Source organism: Crotalus tigris, unplaced genomic scaffold, assembly GCF_016545835.1.
Source record: "Crotalus tigris isolate CLP2741 ecotype Arizona unplaced genomic scaffold, ASM1654583v1 scf7180000017873.753527, whole genome shotgun sequence".
Taxonomy (NCBI): Eukaryota; Metazoa; Chordata; class Lepidosauria; order Squamata; family Viperidae; genus Crotalus; species Crotalus tigris.
Genome location: NW_024096692.1, coordinates 599478 through 625243, shown reverse-complemented (window position 1 = coordinate 625243; position 25766 = coordinate 599478). Strand labels below are relative to the sequence as shown.

Below are 25766 nucleotides of genomic sequence, written 5' to 3'. Positions count from 1 at the left end.
GTAAGGCGGGTAGAATAGTTTTTACCTGCCATGGCAATATAATTATCAACAGAAACCTAAAGTATGATTTCACAGAGAAAAAGACTTATTATAAACTGGGCTGATTCATTTACCAGGTCAAACATATTTTAACTTTATTATTTTTTGCACCCTCAAATGATTTCAAAAACATGTTTAGATCTGAACTGAAATTATTTACCTTGATTTATATTCTGGATAAACTAAGGTTAACTTTAGAGAATAATGTCTGGTGGGGGGGGGAAGAACTGTGGAATTGTTCAATAACTGAAACACTGAGAGACTCAAAGATGGGCAAGGGAAACTTATCTTAAAAGATTGCAGTTCAAGGGAATGCAAAAATCACACACAAATTTCAGTGGAAATACTATACTTCTAAGCAACAACTCATGAAAATGCAGCAGCAGGCTAGTTTTTAAAAAAAGGAAGAATAATTTTAACAATCAGATTCTTCTTTACAGGTGCATAGCCAAGACGGCAATAAAGTAATAATGGCCCACTTCACTAGCACTTCGTCAGATTTACTGCATGCTTGCTTTGTCATAGCTTTGGAAAATGACATGTAGGTTACCGAGTTCAAACTCTGGTTTAAGGTAGGCATTCAAAGTAAGTCATCCCAGCACATAACTGTCTGACTTCTACATGACCACATCAAACGAAGAGAAGCCCACCACCGCTCTAGATAGTTGATTCAATGGTTGACCTGTTCTTACTGTTAGGATTTTTTTCCCCTTGTTCCTGCAATTAAAATCCATCTTTTTGTTGCTTGAATTCATTAATCCTTTCCTGTATTGAAATAGTTCATTTTGCTGTTGCCAGCACTGTCTCAAGGATAGGTATATCAAGTTCATCAAAATAGCAGATAAAATAACACCACATAAAGCTTTAAGTGCCATGTGGACCCTTCATTTCAGTTAATTCCTGTGGTTCAGGATGAAAAACAATCTATTCAAGATCTTCAGCTTCTGAATTTGAAGCCACAGACTGACGCATCATACAATTTAAGGCCCTTTTAGTCTTCAATTCCAACACTATCCCCAAAATGACATGGCTATATAGAAACTGAAATGACAAATCATGCAAGCAGCTGACAGTCTATATTACAAAATAAATGAACAAAAAGAATACTATGCAGTATTCTCAAGTGTTCAAATCAATATTTAATAGAAATAATGGCTCTCTACTGCTAAAATGGTCACTGACAACACTAGTAGCAAAAAGAGTCTTGAATAAGTCATTACAGAGAGTCAAATATAAAGATTCCACTGAAAATAGATATCAATTGATGATAAATGGAATATATACTAATCTCATGTGCTATCTTGTTGGATACTTGTTGGGTTTCGTTTAATGCTTTTTATAATTACAGTGGAAGATAGAGGTTGGTCACAATTGTATGTATGGGAGGCATGTGATTTTTAATATGTTGGGCTGCTATTTTTTATATGTTGGGCTGCTATTTTTTCTAATGGACCATCATTAATCCATTTCTATTACTGGAAGCATAAATTGCCTATGCAATCTGAATAGCCTTATGCCAACCTAGGATAGTAAGTCAGCTATGCATTTATAGGGCAGAGAAACTTCTTCCTCAGTTATTTGTGCTCTGATAATCACAGGGACTGGACTATCTTTCAAAAGATTATGGACATGTCAATTAGTTTTGAGTAGAACTGAGAGACCATAAATCAAGTATGGATGAAATGAATAAACCTCATCGTTCTTGCCATCCTCAAGGTCTCCTAGTTGATTTCCCTGTGTAATTCAATAGGTAGGTAGTAACCTTTACATTTTTTTCATAGGAGGGAAGTTTGCAACCTGAGGTCCTCGATCTCTACATATTTTGACTATGACCTCCAAAGACCCCCAGAACATTATTAAATTGTGTTTTTGTAAAGGTATTTAATTATGGCTAAATGGCAGTTACAGTTTACATTGCTATGAATAAGTAGTAATTACATTAAATATATTTAATTTTTATTAAATAAAATGTAAATGACATGAAATTAGATTTAGTCCAAGCTATATCCACCATTGTTTTGCAATGTTATCTCACAAAAAGCAGATCACCAGTTAGTGAAGTCTAAAGCCTAAAAAAGTTGGGCATCTCTCTTATCCCTAGAGACTATGAAAACCAGCATTATTTATATGTAAAAGCTAAAATGTTAAATTCCTGGTATTCAAAGAGGGCATTTTGAAAATATTCTAGGAATTGTATCATTTACAAAAATAATATGCATACAATGCTCAACTTGAGTTTCCTTTGTCTACTCCAACATTCAGTCTAGTAAATCTTACATTATAGTTAATGAGTAGCACCTATCCAAAGCTATCTTTCCTGATTTATAATTGTTGGTAAAGTACATCATCTAAAGAATATTATTTATTCAGAGATCTTAAATCTTGCATTCCTTATTTTTACTGATTTATATCATTTTACAGCATTTCTCTGGCTCATTTTTAAATAAATGATAAAGAGCAATTGGCAGACTAAATAAAACATAAAACCATTCAATAAAAAAGATACTCAAATATAATAGAAAAACAAAACTCTCAACAACTTCCAATGACATATATATATATATAAAGCCTGGTCCATAATCAGTCCTCAAGGAAGATGCTGAGGGTTTATAGCAGAGATGCTTTTCTTTAAAATGCATATTACTAGTCCCTTTCCATGATTACTTACCAAACATAGTTTTTTTAATAAACTATATTCAGATCAGAGGCTTTGAAGAAGCTATTAAGGCATGGATAGCTTAATTCCTTTTCAGGAAATTAAGACTTGATGGAATAAAAGCAGTTGATTTTAAAACTTGGCCTAAACATTGACTAGAAGCTAGTGCATCAGTTCAAGTATGGATATGAAGTAATTAAATGATCCTGCCTCATCAATACTTTGATGGCCCTATTTAGAATCAGCAAACATTTCTGAAATCTCCCACTCACAAAACACAGTGCAATATTCTGAACGGAAGGTTGTCAAGCTATCCAGCTTGGTAGTAAAAGTTCCTTTCAACTTAAAAAGGCATCTGAACACCTAAGCACAATGCTGGATCCATAACCCACATCAGATAACAAACGTAATACATTGGGGGACTATACATCTCTCAAAAATATGCTGTAAGCAGCTTATGGATATAAGAATTTTTAAAAGGCACACACTCCATAAGCTAATAGCTGAATAATGGAAATTAATAAAAACTCAGCATTAAAACTATAACAGAAAAATAGCAAAGACATTCGAACAAAGCTGGAATCACCTGATTCCCAAAAAACACAACATTGGAGAATGAAATGATTTTGAGGTTCCTCCAAAAATGTGACATCACTAGAAAAGTAATGAGATTATTACATTATTACATTGACATTACAGCTCAAATCAAAGTGACACTTAACTTAAAGTTCATTTATTTCAATAGAAACTATATACCATTTAATCTAGATCTAGTTCTATAACTCCAAACTTTCTGGGGTTGCTGAGGGAATCTGCAAGCTTTAGCCTTAGATTTTGAAGACATCATTGTTCTCCTGTTACACATACTCACACATACACACCGAGAGAGGGGGGGAGGGAGAGGGAGAAAGAGAAAGAGAGAGATCATGACACAATCTAATCTTTGTTAGACATAAATGAAACTTTCACCTTTCAACTAATCAAATGAAAGAGTTTAGTACCATAATACTCATAATCTAAAATACATTAGAGCTACTGTAAAATTGAATATGGAAGAAATTCATAGAACAGTAACAATATTATTTTAAATACCATGACTGTTGCACCGGGATGTTTCAACAAGTCTATTGCTTTGATCATAACAAGCCATGGCTTGATAACGGTAGCCTTGTCCACACTCTTTGATATCTCCTTGAACTTTCATTCCCATAAGTATGTCCACTTTGCCTTCAGGTAATATACAGTCTGACCAGTTCCCAACTGGCTGGGCATTGTATTTGTCACATTGGCAGAATTGGGTCTCAATGAGTGGATATAGTTGAGGATTTTTACATTTCTCTTTCTTCTTACTCTTCCCTGAAAGACAGAGAGAAAGAGTTTCAGAAAGCGTTTTCTTGACTCTGACATTAAATTTGGTTCATACCCTAAATGAGTGTATGTGGGAAAATACATTGCTGACTGGACAGGTTGAATATATTTACTTTGAAGTATAACAGGTTATCAATTTTTAAAACAATAATAAAACACTTTTTCCCCAAAGTCAATATAAAACATTGAAATTGATGGGGGGGAAATCATATCTGTTAGGTCAGGTCTACTTTTCTCAGCTTAGCAAGTCTCAGTATAAATGCCAGTTCAGCTTTCATATCTGCAAACAAACGGGTAGTGATGAACTTACTATAGAATAGCATAACAGGGTTGGAAGGGACCTTGGAGGTCTTCTAGTCCAACCTCTGGGCAAAATCATCAGACTGGAGAGATTACAAGCCATGTCACTTTATGCATAAGATGTATACACAATGAGCTATGTGTAAATTTTAACTATAAAATACCTATATTAAGTTTTAATGTTAATTCTGATACACATATTTGAAATTTAGAATAATTTGAGGCCTTTTGTATGAATTTTCAAGAATGGGGAATAATTAATAATATCACTGATGAGGAATAATGGATGGTCTCAAAGAATAAATGTTTCTTAGCAATATTCCTTCCATTTACTCCCGGAATAATGTGATCAATTGAACTTCCAATGAAAGATATATTTTGTTGCCTGGGCCACATTTCCTTTAGCCTTAATTGGGTACTCAACATTCCAACTTAATCTACAATACCATGATCCTATGCCTTGTGTGAGTGTTCCCATAAATACAAAACAGTTGTTTGTTGTTTTCTTCTTACTGGTATTGGTTTTCATCATTTCTACAGCAGTTGTGGCAAAAATATCTTTAAATTGTGTGTTTATATCAATTTTTTCTCATCTAAATCTAAGTATTAAATCACTTTTCACTTTATTGCCATTTCTACTGTGACACACATGTAATATTTTTGAAAAGTCAGCATTATTAGGTTTGCTAGTATGCAAGAGGATAAGTAAATATACCATTGGTAATCTCAGCTTTAATTAAATTTGGAAGTTCTTTAAAACAAACAATCAACATACTTTGTAGAAAGCATCCTGGGCTATTAATTGATCAGCCTTTAGTTTGGATTACTGAATAATGCTAAATTTTCTAGCAGAAATATTTCTTTCATTGCTTTATTTTGCAGTTTGGATTATGTAGAATTTTCCTAAATTAAATTTATTCAAGCTATCGGTCTTTGGCTGATATGATGTAGGCATTCAATGTTATGACTAATTATTAGGTTATCAATATTTCTATTATTGAAACAGGTGCATTTTCTCACTTGATGTCAAGATTTTAAAGTTGTCTACTTGTTCCGCAAAATTGTACTATGATTGAAGCTGTAAATTATGTGTAAGATTGCAGACCAAGGTATTTAACTTTTTTAAAAAAATAATGAAACAGAAGCTAAATGCAAATTTATTGATTCCTATTGACAAATGAGATGTTACATTTTCAGGAATCTATAAAGATAGAATTATAAAGCAATATAAACCTGAAATACATGTATATTTCTTATAAAACATAAATGTCTAAATCTGTAGACTTTTATATGAGCTGTTAAAAAAAACAGAACCTTGGCTAATGTAAACTAATCTAGATTTCATGGAAGAAAAGTTCTTAAGGTGTTTTTGCTTTCTAGCAACACTTGCTCTCAGATGTTATTGAACTGGTTAAAGTAGTAAAACTTCCCAATGACCTACCTGTGATTAAACCCTATAAACTTCACCTTCTGCATAACCATATTTATAACTGCACAATTCTTTACTACTTGTGATTGATTCAATATTTAGTCATAATTAAAGTAAAAATGCCTTAAGGAGGGTTGAGTGGGGTGAGCTTTTAAAAAATCAAGATGTCAATCATAATTATGCATTCAATACTCCACCCTTTTCACATGAGATTCAATACATGTGAAAAGATTGTGTTTTTATAGCTGCCATGTTTCCTTCTTACATATATCCTTATGAACACTACTGAATTTAAGTCCTACTACTTAAATTTATCAATGCTAAATATAATTTATTTCCCAGTAAATACAAATATCATTACTCGTACCACCAATACTACTACCAACAACACAGATGCAGATATTTGCTTTAACTCTTACCAATGAGCAAACGCTTCCTTGTTCTAACTGATCCACAGTCCACACCGCAGGCAGAAAATTTTGACCAGGTTGTGAATAGGCAGTCATCTTGGCAAGGAATTTGGCAGAGTTGTGTTAAGGGTGGTAAAGGCCCTGCATATTTGAGGCATTCACCAATATCAACTTGGCTGCCATCTTGTTTGCGACATGTAATAGCTGGAAGCAGGAAAACAGAAGGAAGTATACAAACTAACAGACCTTTTATGTGTTAAACAATGTAACAGCTAACAACAGGCACCCACATTTGATTTAAGAGCAAGGCAATATGTTCATGAATAATATTATTTCCCCTGGGAACTCTCCACAATGGATTCATTTTCAAATATCAGGAAACACAGAATAATGCATAGCTCCTATGTAATTCAAATCAGCAGTTGATCCAAACAGTGTGACATAGAAGTACAATACAAATATACTGTGAAGGAAAGTATACTATTTATTATTGCCCACTTTACAGCATAATTTAACTTCTCTGTATAACTAATTTGAAGAATAATAGATTTTAGGGGGAAAAAACCTGATTCCTGCTCCAATTCTAAATATACTGAAATTATGCATGTGTAAACATATTTCAATCTGGAAACAGCTGTTCTTGGAAAATAAAATTGGTAGGAAAGCAGAAACAATGTGTATCTGAATATTATAATGAAGTGTAATGAAACACAAAAGATCTCCTTTCCAGCAACAATGTCATAAAGAAATTTGTAGACATGAAGGCATTTGATAATAGAATACATTCCTATAACTTACAGAATACAAGATACAGTTTCTTTGAAAGTGTCTATTGAATGATATTTCATTTCATACCATAAGCTAACTGCTATTTTTGGCTAGCAATTCTACCACTTCATAAAACTCTTAACCAGCCATGGACAATTCACTTTCTCCAGCATCTTTTCATTCAACAGAGAAAAGGCTGCTTGTTCCAGTTCTATAAAAAAAGCAAAAACCAAATGAAATGCTTTTGGTAGCTAGCCATACACCCTGTTTTATGGGGATTTTCTTACTAATGTGTCATGCTGATTTCAAAAACATTTACTCCCAATAATGTACAGACTAGGGCAGGGGCAGGCAACCTTGGCTCTTTTATGACTTGTGGACTTCAACTCCCAGAATTCCTGAGCCAGCCATGCTGAAGGGAAAGGAAGAGGTTTCCAAGCTGAGCCATGCTGGCTCAGGAATTCTGGGAGTTGAAGTCCACAAGTCATAAAAGAACCAAGGTTGCCTACCGCTGGACTAGGGTCTAAGAAAAGATTTTATTTTGCAAATAAGACCTTCCCAGATGATTCCATGACCCTGGGACACTGAAACCGTAATAAATATGAATCAATTGCCAAGCATCCAAATTCTGATCGTGTGACCATAGGAATGCTGCAATGGTTATAAGCATAAAAAATGATTTAAGTCACTTTTTTTCAGTGCCGTTGTAACTTTGAATAGTCAAATGGTTGTAAATTGAGGATTACCTATGCTCTTTAGGCCAACCAGCTCATTGGTTATTCATCTCATTTTTAAAAAATTAAAAGCTAGGATTATTCGGGGAAGGGGGAGAAGAATAAGTCAAAAACTAAGTGAAAGGAAGTGGGCCCACAGGAAACTAGCAGAAGCTAATGTAACTACAAATTTGTTTGCATGAAATACAAGCATCCATACGTCTTTCATTGTCTAGAGCAGGACAAAGGGGAAAACAATTCCTCAGACCACCTCTGCTGCAGGTAAAGATACTGGCAAAACCATGCAGGTAATATTTTCTGAAAATTTAGATTTGCCCTTGGGTATCTCAATGCTGTGTCAGAAATAAATCAGTTTAGCTGCACAGATGATAGTGTACGAACATACTAATATGAAACTGATTCAGGAATGTCAGAGTGCCCACAATGCAAGAGTACTCACACAGAGATGGCTATCTGGCATGAAATGAATGATTCTTGTCAAGGTATATATAGATAGCATTCTCTAACCCCCAAATATCTTTTCTATTAACAGAAAATGTTAATGATAAATTATTTAATAAGCCATAGAACAAAAGCTGCGGTAAGCAAAATAATAGTATGCTTATATACCAATCCATGGAAACCTTCAAATTATACACATTCTAAAACAATTTAAGTCGCACCCAAGTCCACTATTTTACTAGCATAGTGCAAATAGCATTTGAGACTAGAAATCAGTCTCTTATCACATTGTGCCAGGCTAATAATTAATCGCTCTGCTTACATTAAATTGATTACAAGCATTAACACTAAGAATCAGAAATGTGCTTATTCTGGATTAACCAAAAGAATTGCAGAATACTCCCATAAACCACAAGGACGCAGTTGCCAATTATATCCAATTTAACAAGCATTCAGTTCACTTAACATACTATTCACCTGCTTGATATCTCAGGCTTCCTAAAAGAGTTATCCGAAATAAATTGCACTTCTAATTTTGCAAACAGAAGACTGATACAATTATAGCTGATAGTATTGCTTAAACTATACCACAAGGGGACATGGACTCATAAATTAATATTATGTGGATAATTACATACAAAATCTGCCCGGTGTATGAAAATAATTTTTAATGAAAAAAAAATCTCTAAACTATTTCTATTGCCTAGTCAAATACAACCAAATTATACAAGCTGTAAAAATGTACTGGTGTTATTAAATTGCTTTAAGGTATTTTATATTTCATACAAATTATGCATTATTTATTTGTAATTGGATGTTATCTTCAAAGACAATATGTTCATGACCCCACTTTTTCTTTTTAAAGTACATATTTACCCTGAAAATATATGTAGTTTTGAGTCCTCTTCATATTTATTTACTTCCTATGTTTTCTGGTGGACAAAAGGACACACTGCACTGAATTATTTTGCATTCTTGTTTTTTCTTTGGGTAGCAATTGATTTAATTCTTTCTTCTAGTTCTTACCTACAGACCTACATTCCTCCAATTAGATGAGTTATGATATATGTTTACAATACAGGCATGTCAAGAAAAGCTTTCTGCCCAAGTTGGAATACAATTGCCATCAATACTTTTCTAGTATCATGCAAAGATAAAAAAAATTCCAGATGAATCATCTTGTTGTTCTAATCTCTCTTATATGATTAGAACAAGTCATATGAGTCACAATTGTTAGTTTTTGCCTTGAAGATTCTTCAGCAAACTGTTGAGTTTTTGAAGATCAGGAATGTAATTCTATGAAAAAGCAGCATCAAATGCTTAATCATGTATAGACATTGCCTACTTTCAGCTGTGAGTTTCAAACTAGTATTAGAACTAATTCCTGAGAATATACATAGATTTAGTTATTTAAAAATGTAGAAGAATTTAGCAAAGCCTTCTGAATAAAGCCAGAATTTTAAGAATTTAGTCAGGTTTTTGCATTTTTCACATGCCACTGTGTATTTTGATGGTATGCTGGGGCATGCACTCCTAAACCCTCCCTCGCCCCTTAAACTTTGTAGTTATTTCCCCAAAGTTGCTGCTGTTATTAACACAATATGTGAATTGATTTATTGTGTTAAGTACATAGCAAGTAAGGAGTTGGGGAGAAAAAAGTAGAGGAAATTGGAAATGTTTTCACTGACAGAACTGAAAAAAAAAATGTCCTCCAATTAAAGTTGTAGCATATTCATTTACATTGGTATGATCTGAAACAAAAGCACATTTATGCAAGACAGATAGAATCAGAGTTCTCTTGAAGGATGACCCCTTATGTTATTTTTTTTATTCACTCCTGAATGCATCACAGCTCAGCATGATTAAAAAAAAGAAAGCTGAAAACACAAACATATTACTTTAATTATAACAACAATGTGAGCATTCATTCCAATTACAATTGGGAACTGACAAGGGTAGGCTTTTCCATGTTTTCACTTAATTTTTGCCAACTTCATTTAATTTCTAATTAACCCACGAAAAACATCACCCAAGCTAAATGAGAAAGATTAATTGTCAAGCATATGCATATTTGAATCATTCTCTTCTGATGTAGCTAAACTCAGTATTCACATTTGGCACAGAAAGGCAAAGTCCAAGATTGAAGCCAACATCTTTCTATTGCTGCTTTACTATTCATTTATTAATTTAATGACAGACATTCCACCACCACCCCCAGAAGAAAAGCCCAGGACCAAATGGTTGGATTCCTCTACATACAGCTTAGAGCAGAAGAGCACAATGCTGAGCTCCTCATGGCTAATTAGAAAACCCCAAAGATCCTCTAAAAGTTGTCACCAAACTGCACCTCTGAATGTGAAAGGAGGGGAAAGTTATTAAAACCCTTGTGGAGCAATCATATTAGCCATGTTTAATTAATGTAATTTGTTTTAATTAAAATGCAAATTGAATTAAATCACATTGAGTTGTTATCCTGGCCCCAGTTTTATCTTGGCTTACTATCTGGAGTGTAGCCCTGATGTGTTAGTTAAAAGCCATTCATGTCTTTTGTCTTGAAAAATGATGTGCTACCTGGTCTGGAGGGATTCTGGGAAAGTGAAAATGGAAACTATAGCAGCAACAGCAGCAGTCACAGCATAATCTAGTGCTCCTCAGCACCACTCATATCCTTATTGCTTCTTGCTGCTGCTCAGCTATTCACTTACTAGAAAGATTTCTAAACTGATACTGAAGAGGGGATTTTGTTTAGACCTCTCCAGTTTATATGCTAAATCTGGGATTGATTGTGTACCAACAATGTTCTGTCCTTGAAGCTCTATATATTGAATAACAGGACACCTCAAAATGCAAGCAGAGAGTCAACAGAATACAAACAGCTGAGGAGAGAAAAATCTTCATGAAAGTGTAAACCCAATAGTGACATCCATATGATAAATATCATGAATTAGTTTTAGTGCTTCTAACCTCTTGCTTGTAGACCTGGACCACATGTCTCTTGGGCACCTGGGCTGTCTTGCCGAACATACCATGGTACAAGTTGGCATCGGCGCCATTTGTGTGTCTTCCATCTGCAGGAAAAAAAAACCAAACACCAAATGACTATGTGAACACAGGTCACAGTAATGTATTGAAAGTGCTTACTTTCAATAAGTCTAACAAAATGGCAATCTCAAGCTGATCCTTGCTGGTGGGGAAAAATAGGATCATACTTGAATGGCTTGACTGGCAAAGGACATTTTAAAATAGCAATCATCCTCATTCAGAAGAAAGCAGTGACAATCTATTATTTTATTAGCAAGAATTAGCAAGAAAATTACATATATGCTCTGATCACAGCTTCATTACTTGCAAGAGATTCTAAAGATTCTTAAATATAGACAGAAAAATAATCACATGACTTTTACTCTGTTCACTTACACTGAAATTAAAGTTTAACTTGTTATCTTTACCTTGATTATCTTCATATCTTTAAAAAAAAATGTGGTTGAAGGGCAATTTTTGTAGCCAGCAACTAGATGGCTGTTTGCATTTAGAACTTTTCAGTCTAATCTGTAACCCTGTGTTTGCCTGATCATCTTCCATTCAAGAACCCCATCATTCTAAAACTTTAATTAGCTTTTTTCAGGCTAATCCTCTTCCCAATCCTGGACATATAAGACAGGCTTTTTATAGTTTCATAAATAAAGGAAAATGGCAAACTGCTATCAAAGGTATAACTTCCCCCAAAAGAAACTTCCACCTCCCTCATGTATGTAACATGGGTCACATCTAAAACATTTAAGTGTGATTCTTGGCTCCCCCCAAAAGGCAACTCTTCTGTGTTCTAGAGTGAGAGAGGTCAAAAGGAGTTTTAATTAAAAATAAAGTGTCACCTATAAAACAAGCAGACAGGAGGAGGATCACAATCTTTTTCTTCATATAAGGTCTCTGGGCAGTCACGGCCCCCATTTGCCGGGAGCTGCAAGATGACTCGATGTCGAGACTGTTTTGATACAGTAACAACCGACCCTATGAACAAACATACAAACATCCATTTTGCTTCTCTTGTTATTGGACCACTGCGCTGAAATTTGAGAAATTATAAAGACACTGCTCTACTAGTTGCTGACTACTTCAAAATACATTTTAAATATATTTGAAAAAACATAAAACAAACATAATTTAACTATTAGGTTAAAACAAAGTATAAATAAATAATGCATTTGCACAGAAGAAAAAACCCAAATCATGTATTATACTGTCATAGTTTATATTTGAATATTTTATAAAGTTCTCACATTTATTTTCAAAGTGATTTTCTATATATATTCAGTTCAACTATAATGCCCATGGTAACTTACTTTGGAAGGTTGTATCTTACATTTAATATACCCTTCCCTTGATTTAGGCATCTAAGATCATCAGTATTTCATGCATATCTCTCATGTACAGTCAAATACTCTTATTTATTTACCTCTTGCACACTCTTCCAAACTATGCTGCACCCCTGTGTACCCTTCCTGATCCTACAACCCAATATTGTTTTGATCATAGATAATCTTGCGATTTCTATCAATAGTGGGAACTTACTAAGATATTTAAATTGCCAAACTCATAACAAAAGCATTTTTATTGCTGATCAAGAATTAGAAAGATCCAAGTTTATTTCACCATTCAATTGTGAAGCTTTCTAAATGAGACCATTATAACCTTTCACACTTATCTGACAGAATGAAATACTAAAGGTAATAAAGGTGAGGAGGAACAGATTTCAATGCATTTCCTTGCATTCTTGAAGGAACGATGAGATATGAATGAAATTCATAAATAAATCATAGAGATTCATAAATAAATAATAGAGATGCCAATCCTGACATCCAGCATAGTTGTTCATTGCTGCCATGTTTACATGGAGGTGCAAATGCAATGAATCGTTGTGTTATAAAAAGAAATGATCTCGATACTGCAATTAAAGAACTACCAAAGTATTATCCACCCTGTCCACTACTCTATACTTAATACATTGGAACCACATATCTAGTTCCTGTTCTTCGCTATCATATTAAATATTTCAGGCACTTCTTTAAAGCCTAGAGTTTCAACATGCTCTTTGTTTTCAGTTACAAGTTTAATCTGCCTAATCCTTTATTAGTTGGTAAATACTTTAATTAGCAACCAGAGTAGCTCTAAAAATAACCCTGTATTGATCTCACGTTTTACACAACATGGAGCACAGGCTGTGAACTAAACAGGGTATCTTTTCAGTACAACAAGGACAGGACTTCAGCAAAGAGGGAGTGAAAGCAAACACCATATGCCACAAGGAGATTAACTCACATAAATGAGGAATTATATTATTGACTCTAGTAATAACAGTGCATATATATTAAGATAAACGCCTCCTGCTAGAGACAAAGGGATAAAGCAGAAATATGTGGACAAAATTCAGGCCATCAAAACTACTTTGGAAATATAATTAGGGTGTAGAAGAAATTCAAAAAAAATATAGCATGTAAAATTGTAATTTCAACCAGTTACGTTAAACATCTGGTAAGATGTGCCCAGTTAGGATTCCTAAACTTTATCTGCATGGTGTTTACCGTATATTTCGGCATATAAGGCAACCCGGAGTATAAGACGACCCCCGACTTTGGCACCGAGTTGCATGCCTAGAAAGTCGTCTTATACGCCGGAAACTACCGTTATTTCCGACATATAAGACAAGGCGTATAAGACGGCCCCGACTTCGGCGCAATTTTAACGCTTGCGAAAGTTGTCTTATACGCCGGAAAGTACGGTATTTTTCCAGAATAGTATTTTAACAACAACAACAATAATAATAATAATAATAATAATAATAATAATAATAATAATAATAATAATAAAAGTTAGAAGGGACCTTGGAGGTCATCTAGTCCAATCCCCTGCTCAGGCAGGAAACCCTATACCATTTCAGACAAATGGCTGTCCAGTCTCTTCTTAAAAACTTCCAGTGTTGGAGCATTCACCATTCTGGAGGCAAGTTGTTCCAATGGTTAATTGTTCTAACTGTCAGGAAGTTTCTCCTTAGTTCTTGGTTGCTTCTCTCCTTGATTAGTTTCTATCCGTTGCTTCTTGTCCTGCCTTCAGGCGCCTTGGAAAATAGCTTGACTAATTGTTCTGTCAGAAAATTTCTCCTTAGTTCTATGTTGCTTCTCTCTTTGGTTAGTTTCCCTCAATTGCTTCTTGTCCTGCCCTCAGACGCTTTGGAGAATAGCTTGACTCTCTCTTCTTTGTGGCAGCCCCTGAGATATTGGAACACTGCTATCATGTCACCCCTTGTCCTTCTCTTCATTAAACTAGACAGACCCAATTCTAGCAACTGTTCCTTATATGTTTTAGCCTTCAGTCCCTATTATCTTTGTTGCTCTTCTCTGCACTCTTTCTAGAGTCTCAACATCTTTGAGATGACTACCTAACAAAATTTTCCCATAAGGAATAATGTAGTGAGTCACAAGGCATCTGACATTGACAGGTTCTAGCTTACACATTGAAAACCAAACAAACAATGAGTACTGGGACAAAATTTTCATGACAAAATTTGATGAGTTTCAAAGCAGCTGAGTAACAAAGTATTATTGTATATATCAGGTCACTTTCTTAATTTCCATTATATCCTTCCATAAATTGAACAAATGTAATCAATACCAGACATGTGCACAGAGTCAACTAAAAGAACATTTCTGTTTAAAATTATATTAATATTTACCAAACTGAGAGATCCATCTCAATAGGAAGGTTAGACTTTAATCAATGGATAAAAAAAGATCAGAAGAAATAATGAAGGCTATTTACTAAAACATAATGCTCATAGAGATGGAGAAAATAACTATGAAAATCAGTAAGAATTACAAATACCTTTCAGAGTAGGTTTGGGGGTCAAGATTATGCAGAAGGTGGGATTTTAGATAACACATTAATTAGTTCAACATAGTTTTCAGTATTATTTTTTTTACTGAATGCTCAAGCGATTTTTTTATTTGTTAATGCATTTCTTTTTTATTTGATTTGATTCAATTTATGCATAGATATGTGATGTCCTAATCAGGATGGGCTACAAATCAATCTATCAAATAAAATTATTAAAAACCGAAACACTGTAATCCTTGCAACTGTTGCCCAGAATAACACAGAGACAGAAAGAGATATTTTATCATCCTACAAACACCTGATATAGAAAGATTTGTTCTGGAACAGAAAGTTATGTTCTTTTCCTCCGGCCACTTTTAAAAGGCTGAAAGAGGTTCCTGATACAGATATATTTCTTCCCTGACAGAAAAAAAACTACTATGTTCTAATCAAGCAATAAGAACCAGAATGCTAAAATAATCCAAAACGCTGTAATAGATACTCTTAAATAATTGACCAATAAAGTAGAATTTCAATGCGTTTTGGAAGTAGTTGCAGCATATTTAATTACAGCTCATTTAATTCTAGTGAGTTTATTAGCAGCCACTGAAAAATCAGTTACTGTTAAAACTCCAATTATACTTGCTTAAATCACATTAAAATCTCACAACATAAACCTTGAAAACTTGTGATGAGGTTAACAGCCTGGAGAAGGAATTCAAATTATTTATCTATAAAAGTCAAGCCCAGTACCTTCTTGACATAAAGAAGGACACAGTGTCCAATCACTGTAAGGAGTCACAATGCAGTCTTTTCTGCAGGGCAATAAACAAGGTCTAACAGTTTCAGGACGAAGGTTTTCGGGACACCTATAAAAAACAATGAAAACATTAAATGTTCAGTGAAAACCATATGGTACTTGTCAAAGTTGTAATAGAAAAGATGAAAAGGAAATAATTTTTTTAAAGAAAATTTCATTACCTTTCAGAATCATGGATCATATTGTTCATCTATTCCACATCTATTGATGTTTCTGTACCTAGTAGGGTTTTTTTTGCATCCCAATAATTCAGAGGGAACCTCTGCTAAACCATAAGAACTGAACAATATCACAAAAGTCTTCTCTATACTCAAGAGAATTTCAGCAGTTTTTGTGGTTATGCAATGGAATACAATTTTCTATATTTGGCATAATTCAGTAGTAACTGTACCAGGATTATTTCATAGGTTGATCACATAAATTTGATTAATAGAATTTTGAACGGAAGCTGTATCTGAAGTCTGGAAAGATATTTTGTTTTGTGCAAGAAATAGGAAAGGATACTCCAGGGAAATGCACACTAGTCTGATTAAATCGGAAGGCAATAAACTGCCAGATCATAATTCAACATGGATTATCAAAAATTGAAAACAAAATTATTACCATATGGTAGATTCATCATATTATTCCCTATAGTTCCCTAACTCAACTGTTCATCTAAAGATGTCTATTACATATTCCATCTTCTGATCATAGTTTTTGTTTTCTTGCTTTTAAATCAAGTTGTTGAGATTATAATTACATCTGCAGCTATCTCTCTTTCTCTCTCAAACCTCCAACCTTATTCAAGGTCAAATTAAACTGAAGTCATATAAACTGAAGTCTGTTACTCTAAAAATAAAGCCGATAATATTGATTGTATCTTTTCCCACTAATTCTTTTTATTAAGAGAAGTAAAATCATGGTTCTCATTTGCACTTTTATGTACATCTTCTGCTCTTTAAAATCTTATTAAGTGACATGAGCATGATGGTTCAAGACATTAACTAACATATTTCAGTTTTTCCTTCATGAGACCCCATCTATTATATATTGCTACTAACATATTGGAAACCTAGTGATCAATATATACATTTGGAAATAACACTTCTAATAGATGCAGCTGTTTTGTAAGCCAAAATAAAATACTGTAGTTTCAATCCAATGCATTTGTATGAACAAATTTGGACCTGTTTTTAACATTATTCTATTCTGTTCTGAGTTCCATTCTGACATGGAATTATGTCTATAAATACAAGTAGTTTAGAAGACATTTAGGTTCTAGTGTTATATTTACTTTTTGGGTGGTACTTGTCCCATGTTGAGTCTCACACAGATGACTTTCCTCGTTTGCATTCCAACAGCACAGGTGGCTTCTCCATTCCAACCAGCGGAAGAGTTGAATGCGGACACAGAAGTATCTTCTATGCATTGCCCCCACTGTCCAGTCTGCCAGTGATAAACTGTGCAAGGATGTTCATTGCAAGTGCGTGTTTCCTGTAGCATGCTGATATTTGGGCACTGAAGGCCACCTAGAAGAAATAATGTTGGAATATACAATAGGAGAAATAAAAAGAATTATAACTGTAATGGGAAATAAATAGATGATATATCTAGCATTCCTACTCTCCCACCCAAATACATAATTTTAATCAAGGTGGGGAGAAAAAAAATAGACAAGCATTAAGCTGTTTGTTATACTAAGCTTTTGACTGAAAGGGCTCTTCAGCTGTAGCCTGAATGCTCCTCTCTGAAAACAACATGAAATATATCCATGCATCTAGAAAAGACACAAAAAGGGATCTTGTCCAGTGTTTTCTCTGATTATATGATTTTATGTGTCAGATGCTTTTGTTTAAAATCATAGCTAAAATTATACATTAATCTACAACTTTCAATATTTTTGTCATAAGATATTGAATAGAATTATCTCAACTTATGCACCAGTCTGTATTATTCCCTCTTCTCCGTACACCACAGATGAACATTTCCAGAATTAATTAACCATATCATTATGTTATTATATCTGAACTGGGAAACTGTAGTTAATAAGACTAGGAAAGTTCAGCATCTGAACCTAGCTTCAAATTAAGAAGGCAGCAGCCAAATTTTTTAATTCTTGTAACCAAAGATCCCTAGTTAGAACACAATTTTGTGATTATAAGCACAAAAGAGACACAATGAGTCTTTTGATATTTCTGAACTATGTCATATATGTCCCATATTACATTGCATTTTTAGATACAATAAGTAATAAGAGATTGTGGATGTTTAATCTAAAAATCCATTAGATCACATTACTTGGGACAAAAGTAGAACTGAATTAGCATTAAGAGACTATTTTCATTACCTATGGCTATCAGAATGTCTTCAAATGAATATCACTAACAAACAAAACATTAATTGGAAATTACAGCCTCTCTCTACTGAACATGTATTGTTCATCATTGCAATATTGGAAATTCAATGAAAAGGGAATAATAATAATAATAATAATAATAATAATAATAATAAGGAGGAGGAGGAGGAGGAGGAGAACAGTGATGAAGATGCACTGAAATTAAGGAAGGCTTACTGACCACTGGAGAGACCAAACTGCCCTACAAGAAAGAACAAATGAAGAACAGAATAGAGGTATGGGAAGACAAAGCACTACATGGCCACTACATTAAAAAAAAAAAAATAGCTGGGAAAGCAAATAATAACAAGACCTGGCAATGGCTAAGAGCAGGAAAATTGAAGAAAGAGACTGAGGGACTAATTCTGGCTGAACGAGACCAAGCCTTAAGGACAAATGCATACAAAGCCAAAATTGAGAAGACAGCAACAGACAGTAAGTGCCACCTATGCAAAGAAGCTGAAGAAACAGTGGACTACCTGGTAAGCTGCTGCAAGAAGATCACACAAACTGACTACAAACAGTAAACAAGAACTGGTGGGATCATAAAACAGAGAAAGTCATAGAAAATGATAAAATTAAACTGCTCTGGGACTTCAGAATTCAAACAGACAAGCAACATAACACCCGGACTTAACAATTGTCGATAAGAAAGACAAAAAAGTCTGGATAGTGCACGTGGCAGTGCCTGGAGACAGCAGAATAGATGAGAAAGAACTGGAGAAGATAACAAAATTCAAAGACCTACAAATAGAAATAGAAAGACTGTGGCAAAAGCAAGCAAGGGTAGTACCAATAGTAATAGGCGCCCTTGGGTGCAATCCCAAAACAACTGGAGCACCACTTGAACACCATTGGCATTGACAAATTTGCCATTAGTCAATTGCAAAAGGCGGCCTTACTGAGAACTGCTTCCATCCTGTGATGATATCTGTAATACCATCAAACATCCACATCTGCCTATCCCAGATTCTTGGTAAGGACTCGATAGGTAGACAAAATGCCAAATCTGGCTGATTATGCGATGATCAATAATAATAATAAAGTTGGAAGGGACTTTGGAGGTCATTGAGTCCAACCCCCTGCTCAGGCAGGAAACCCTATACTATTTCGGACAAATGGCTGTCCAGTCTTTTCTTAAAATCTTCCAGTGTTGGAGCTTTCACCGCTTCTGGAGGCAGGCTGTTCCACTGGTTAATTGTTCTGTTACGAAGTTTCTCTTTAGTTCTAGGTTGCTTCTCTCCTTGATTAGTTTCCATCTTCTTGTCCTGCCTTCAGGTGCTTTGGAGAATAGCTTGACTCCCTTTTTTTGTGGCGGCCTCTGAGATATTGGAACACTGCTATCATGTCCCCCCTAGTCCTACTCTTCATTAAACTAGACATACCCAATTCCAGCAGCCGTTCCTTATATGCTTTAGCCTCCAGTCTCCTAATCATCTTTGTTGCTCTTCTCTGTACCCTTTCTAGAGTCTCAACATCTTTTTTACATCGTGGTGACCAAAACTGGATGCAGTATTCCAAGTGTGGCCTTACCAAGGCATTGTAAAGTGATATTAATACTTCACGTGATCTTGATTCTATCCTTCTGTTAATGCAGCCCAGCACTGTGTTGGATTTTTTGGCAGCTGCAGCACACTGCTGGCTCATATTTAAGTGATTGTCCACTAGGACTCCGAGATCCCTCTCACAGTTACTACTATTGAGCAAGGTACCCCCTATACTATACCTGTACATTTGGTTTTTCTTGCCTAAATGTAGAACCTTACTTTTTTTACCATTGAATTTCATTTTGTTAGATAGCACCCAGTGTTCAAGTCTATCCAGATCCTCCTGTATCTTAAGCCTGTTTTCTGGAGTGTTGGCTATTCCTGCCAGCTTGGTGTTATCCGCAAATTTGATGAGTTCCCCATCTATCCCCTCGTCCAGATCATTGATGAAGATGTTGAAGAGCACTGGGCCTAGATCAGAGCTCTGGGGCACCCCACTACACACTTCCCTTCATGTAGATGTGGTTCCATTGAGGACCACATACTGAGTACAGCTGGTCAGCCAGCTATGGATCCATCTGGTGGTGATGCTGTCTAACCCCCATTTTTCTATCTTATCAAGTAGTAGGTTGTGATCTACTTTGTCAAATGCCTTACTGAAGTCCAAGTAAATTATATCCACAGCATTCCTCTGATCCACTAATTTTGTCACCTGGTCAAAGAATGCAATAAGGTTTGTCTGGCACGATCTGTTTTTGACAAACCCATGTTGGCTTTTGGTATTGACTTTGTTTGCCTCTAGGTGTTCACTGATTCATTGTTTGATTATCTTTTCCAGAATCTTCCTAGGTATTGAGGTCAGGCTGATACATCTGTAATCCTGGATCCATTTTTTTTCCCTTTTTTGAAGATGGGAACTACATCAGCTCTTTTCCAGTCCTCTGATAGTTCCCGTGCTCCAGGATCTTTGAAAAATATAGTTCAGTGGTTCCAAGATCACATTTGCCAGTTCCTTGAGAACGCTGGGGTGTAATCCATCTGGTCCTAGTGATCTGAACTCGTCTATGCTGGACAAGTGCTCACTTACCATTTTCTTGCCTATGTTAACATGTTTCTATTCTGTTTTTTATGGCATATATGTATATGTATACACACACAGACACACACACACACACACACACACACACACACACATTTTTAAATAAGATATATAATGCCAAACAGGTCTTATGACCTTCTCTGTTTTTGTTCACTAGTACTTCAAATTCCCAGTAACAGTATGCTAGTGCTAGGAAGTAAGAGCCAAAAATATATCAGGGATTAATTATTTGTATACTAACTTTAAAAAACAAAGTGGCTGTTGTCTCTGCATGTATACACTAATTTCATCAGAGAAAGAGGTAAGATTAGTAATTTTATTTCTTTCCCCCTCTTATCTTTTCTTGGCTTGAAAGTCAACATTAAGAAAACTAAAATCATGGCATCTGGCCCTCTCAATTCCTGGTAAATAGATGGGGAAGAAATGGGAGGTAGTGACAGATTTTATCTTCCTGGGCTCCAAGATCACCACAGATGGGGACTGCAGCCAAGAAATTAAAACATGCTTGCTCCTGAGGAGGAAAGCTATGGCAAATCTAGACAGCATACTAAAAAGAAGAGACATCACCCTGCCAACAAAAGTATGTATAGGCAATTGGGTTTTCCCAATTGCAATGTATGGATGTGAAAACTGGATTGAGAAAGGCTGAGTGCAAAAGAATTGAGGCCTTTGAACTGTGGTGCTGGAGAAGATTCCTGCAAGTTCCCTGGACTGCAAGGCAATCAATCCAGTCAGTCCTAGAGGAGGTCAACCCTGACTGCTCTTTAGAAGGAAGATCCTGAAGTTGAAACTCAAATACTTTGGCCACCTAATGACAAGGAAAGACTCACTGGAGAAGAGCCTAATGCTGGGAAAGATTGAGGGCAATAGAAGAAAGGGATGACAGAGAATGAGGTGGCTGAATGGAGTCACTGAAGCAGTAGGCGTGAGCTTAAATGGACTCCAGAAGATGGTAAAGGATAGGAAGGCCTGGAGGAACGTTGATCATGGGGTCGCGATGGGTCAGACATGACTTTGCAACTAACAAAATCTTTTCTTAATTCTCAACCAGAATTATCATCACATTTCTAAAGCAACTAAAAGAGGCTATTGAGATGTGTATTCAGAAAGAAGATTAAGAATTTTTTTAGCTGTGGCAATAGCCATCAGAAGCCATGCTCTATACTTAATTAATCCAGAAACTTTCTTTTTCTACTTATTATTATATTCCTTCACCATTTTGTCACCAATGATGATTTGATTTGAATATAAGAGTTTGCAGCAAACAATATCTACTAGTCTCCCTTGAGTTTGACTTACATATGCCATAATTGATTTCTAGTGTGCTTCAACAAACATTGTAAACAGCAGTGATGTGCATATTGGGAGAAAATTACACTGTTTGCTGTTTATTTATATTATCAGGCACCAATTTTTGTTCCCTCATCTGGAAATAATTAGCTTGATTATGACACTGGTTAAAAAGTCAGGCCTACTTTCATAATTTAATTATGATATTCAGAAAGGTAGAAGAAATACCATATAGTTAAACTGCTTTGTCATAAAAACTGAGAATTGCCAAAATACAGTCACGTTTCTAATCTTGCAGGCAGGAAAATCTGATATAGTCAGATATTCCCTGTGTTACTATGTAAAAGAAGCTTCTTAAATTTGCCACATTTTAAAATGAGTTTCATTTCATATAAAGATAAGTGATCTGCACTGACAGTATCCCAATCATCTCCAAATTCTGGGATAATTTTTTGCCAAATCCGAAAACCTATTATCTCTTGTCTTTCCCCATTATCTGATTATATTTCAATAATGGCACTTGCCTAAATATGGTTTCATCACCTCCCAGCCATTGTTGCAGGTTTAGCAATATGCTAAATATCTAAAATGTTCTACACTGTGAACAAAGGAATATAGTTAATATCTATTGCCTTAGAAAAGCTAAGAGCTTAAGGCTCAATATTACTTCTTTACATGGCTCTCAAGCCTTTAGCATCATGAAAAATTAAGCATGAAACAATTTGAGGCTCATTTGTGGCTCATAAATCATAGAGCTGGAGTACCTATGCTTGGAAAAACCTCCACCTTCCTGTTGAAAAAGCTTTTAAAAATGTATTTATAGGCTGCCATATGCCAAAGGCTTAGAGGTGGAGAGAGTAACAGATGTTTTGAGTTATAAAAGTAGATCTATTCCTCCCTTTGGACTCCTAGCAGATTTGTTCCAAAGTTTCTGGGGAAAGAGACATTTGAAAACATATATAGCTTATCATATTTTTTTCTTTGCTCTCTCCCTGCTCTCTCTCTGAGAGAGAGGGAGGAGGGAGGGAGGGAAGAAGGGAGAGAGGGAGAGAGAGAGGGAGAGGGAGAGAGGGGGGAGGGAGGAAGAGGGAGAGAGAGGGAAAGAGGGAGGGAAAGAGGGAGGGAGAGAGGGAAGAGAGGGAGGGAGAGAGGGAGAGAGAGAAAGAGGGAGAGGGACAGGGAGAAGGAGAGAGAGAGAGAGAGAGAGAAACAGACACATGGATTACAGGGGAAAAGGTAACAACTTCTCAAAACAATAGCTGATGGGAACAAGTGATCCATATATAGCTTCAAACATATTTCTTCTACACAGATAGCTTCTGAATTTTTACTAACATTTTGACAAGAAGCTAGTACTACTTCCAAGAGCCAACCATTTTTTCCCTATCTCAGTCACTAATGTATATATTTTAAAGTTTAAATCAAAACATTTTTTGTTCCTCATTCCACTTTTAATCTAAATATGTGAATTATATAATATGAAATTCTGGGATGATTAACTGGTCATTAACAAGTAAACAATAGAAACTATGTAAATATTTTAGCCTTGGAGATATTAAGAATTCAATTCTGCAGGAAGACTAACACTAATTTAATGAGATTGGCTATAATAAGAGAATCCTACAAGTCTGACTGTATTATTATCAGTTCCTCCATCTTAGAGTTCAATTTAGTAGGGAGGTATATGTCTCAGCTGCTTCCTAATGTTACAGTTCTGGACTTAGAAAATACTTTAGTCCTTTTTGCATAGGGAACAGAATCTGCAGATCTCTGTTAAGGTTATCCTCTTTATTCTGTAAAGTTATACTTTTCAAAGATTATTCTTTTAAATATTTTTGTATATAGCTCCTTGAAAATAATGCAACTTTCTCAAATGTATGTTGGATGGTAATGGGTTCAGTTCATTGGTGCTAATCAACACAGAGCTTTCTGCTGATTCAGGTTCTGTTTTTCCAAGCCACACTACTTCTTTTCTACTGAAATCTGTGGCAGATTTCTTTTACCTCCCTAGTAGAAATAGAATACGAATTAAGTAATTTTCTTCCACTTTGAAATGTAAATTGTCTGAGAATGACAATATATATATATATATATATATATATATATATATATTTGCCATTCTCAGACAATTTACATTTCAAAGTGGAAGAAAATTACTTAATTCCACTTACTTATTTGCCCTCAAAGAATTAAATCTTCCTTTGTAGCATAGAAGCTAAATCAAATCATGCACTAGGAACATTATAATAGACATTAGCAAATTAAAAATAATTCCATTAAAATATATGTAATGCTGAGAAAGCCAAGTATACATTTTTCTTTTCTTTTAAAAATTAAAATGGCTACTGAACAAACAAAATTACTATTTAAATACTGGTAAGTTTACACTAAAAGATTTCTTGGGGTAGGAATGAAGAAAATATAAACAGGCACCTGCCATCTAAAGCTAAATGTGGAAAACAAAATGCAAGAAGGGAGATTAAATAATTTAAAAATAAGACAAGAGAATATAAGATGAGATATTAGCCTTAACTGCTAGAAGCATCAGTTCTGGTACTGTCAGTCTTCTGGGGCCAGATGAGCTAATTCTACTTTATTGTAAAACTACATCGACAGAATCTTACAAGTCTGACATTTCTTTTCCCCCCTCCCCCCCTCCTTTACAGCTAGGAACAGCCTTTTTTGAACTTCTTGCCCCATCCATTATCCAGCTGCAGGCTATCCTGTGTCTTATTTGATCTTTCCCTTTGCAGTATCTCTTTGCACAGTCTCCCAAGGTCATTTCTATATAACATTACAGGTATTTCACAACTCATTAATACATGGCAAATCACAGTGAAAATAGTGTATACTCTACTTGCCAATACTGTTAATGGTCTTTCTAAAATATTATGAGAGAAATCATTTTTCCTTGTTCCCCCTTTGCCATGAATCCTAAGAAAATAATACATGCTCGTGTTTGTGTATTGAAAAAATGCTAATAGATGGTCTTACCTTCACCTGCATATGCAAGGACGGAGCGGGTGCGCATCTGTTTTCCTTCTGTGGTTTTCCCTGAGCAGGTGTGAGAACAGGAGGACCATCTAGACCATGTGCTGAGAGCACAGTCCTTTGGGCATGGAATTTCACAGACAATGGGGACAGGATAGATAGCATCTCTGCAGAGCTGTCTGTCAACTTCTTCTCCTGGGAAAGAAAAGGCCAGTAGCAGTCTATCAGAACTAATTTAACTTCAATTGAACACTCTTAACCCAGATGGGCATATAAATAAATTAGATTTGGTTGCTTTGTTAAAAAAAATAAAATAAACTAATTAGCTATCCAAAGTGAGTGTATCTTTTTCCATGGCTCAGTGCTTGAGAAATTGTTGTAAAATCCATATTCACTCATGCATTCAAAATGGAACTGAATGATGAATGGGAGAAGGTTCATATTTATATTTTGGAAATGTTAGGCAGCAAAAAAATCTTAATTTAGAAAAGAAAGGAAAAAAAATCCTACTTAGATACTATAACAACTATCTTTGTGGGAAAGATATTGCAAATTCATTACTGAACAGCTGAATCATCTTGCAAAACAAATCTAAACAGATTTACTCTAAAGCAAGTTATACAGCAAGGGTAGCTTCCAGTCTCCTGGTCTTCTGGAAGTTCATTAAAATTTGATTATTCCATAATAACT

General features: G+C 35.1%; 1 protein-coding gene across 11 annotated transcripts in view; it reads right to left on the bottom strand.

Moving 5' to 3' along the window:
• Positions 1-25766, bottom strand: part of THSD7A (thrombospondin type 1 domain containing 7A) — a 327958-nt gene that overhangs the window by 56377 nt on the left and 245815 nt on the right. For all 11 annotated transcript variants that reach the window (XM_039343800.1, XM_039343804.1, XM_039343803.1 and 8 more), the window contains 7 exons: positions 25080-25271; positions 17109-17343; positions 15766-15881; positions 12018-12153; positions 11110-11213; positions 6212-6406; positions 3788-4051 (listed from right to left, as the gene is read on the bottom strand). In XM_039343800.1, coding sequence (XP_039199734.1) covers positions 3788-4051; positions 6212-6406; positions 11110-11213; positions 12018-12153; positions 15766-15881; positions 17109-17343; positions 25080-25271 — 1242 coding nt within the window. The remainder of the gene's footprint in view (positions 1-3787; positions 4052-6211; positions 6407-11109; positions 11214-12017; positions 12154-15765; positions 15882-17108; positions 17344-25079; positions 25272-25766) is intronic.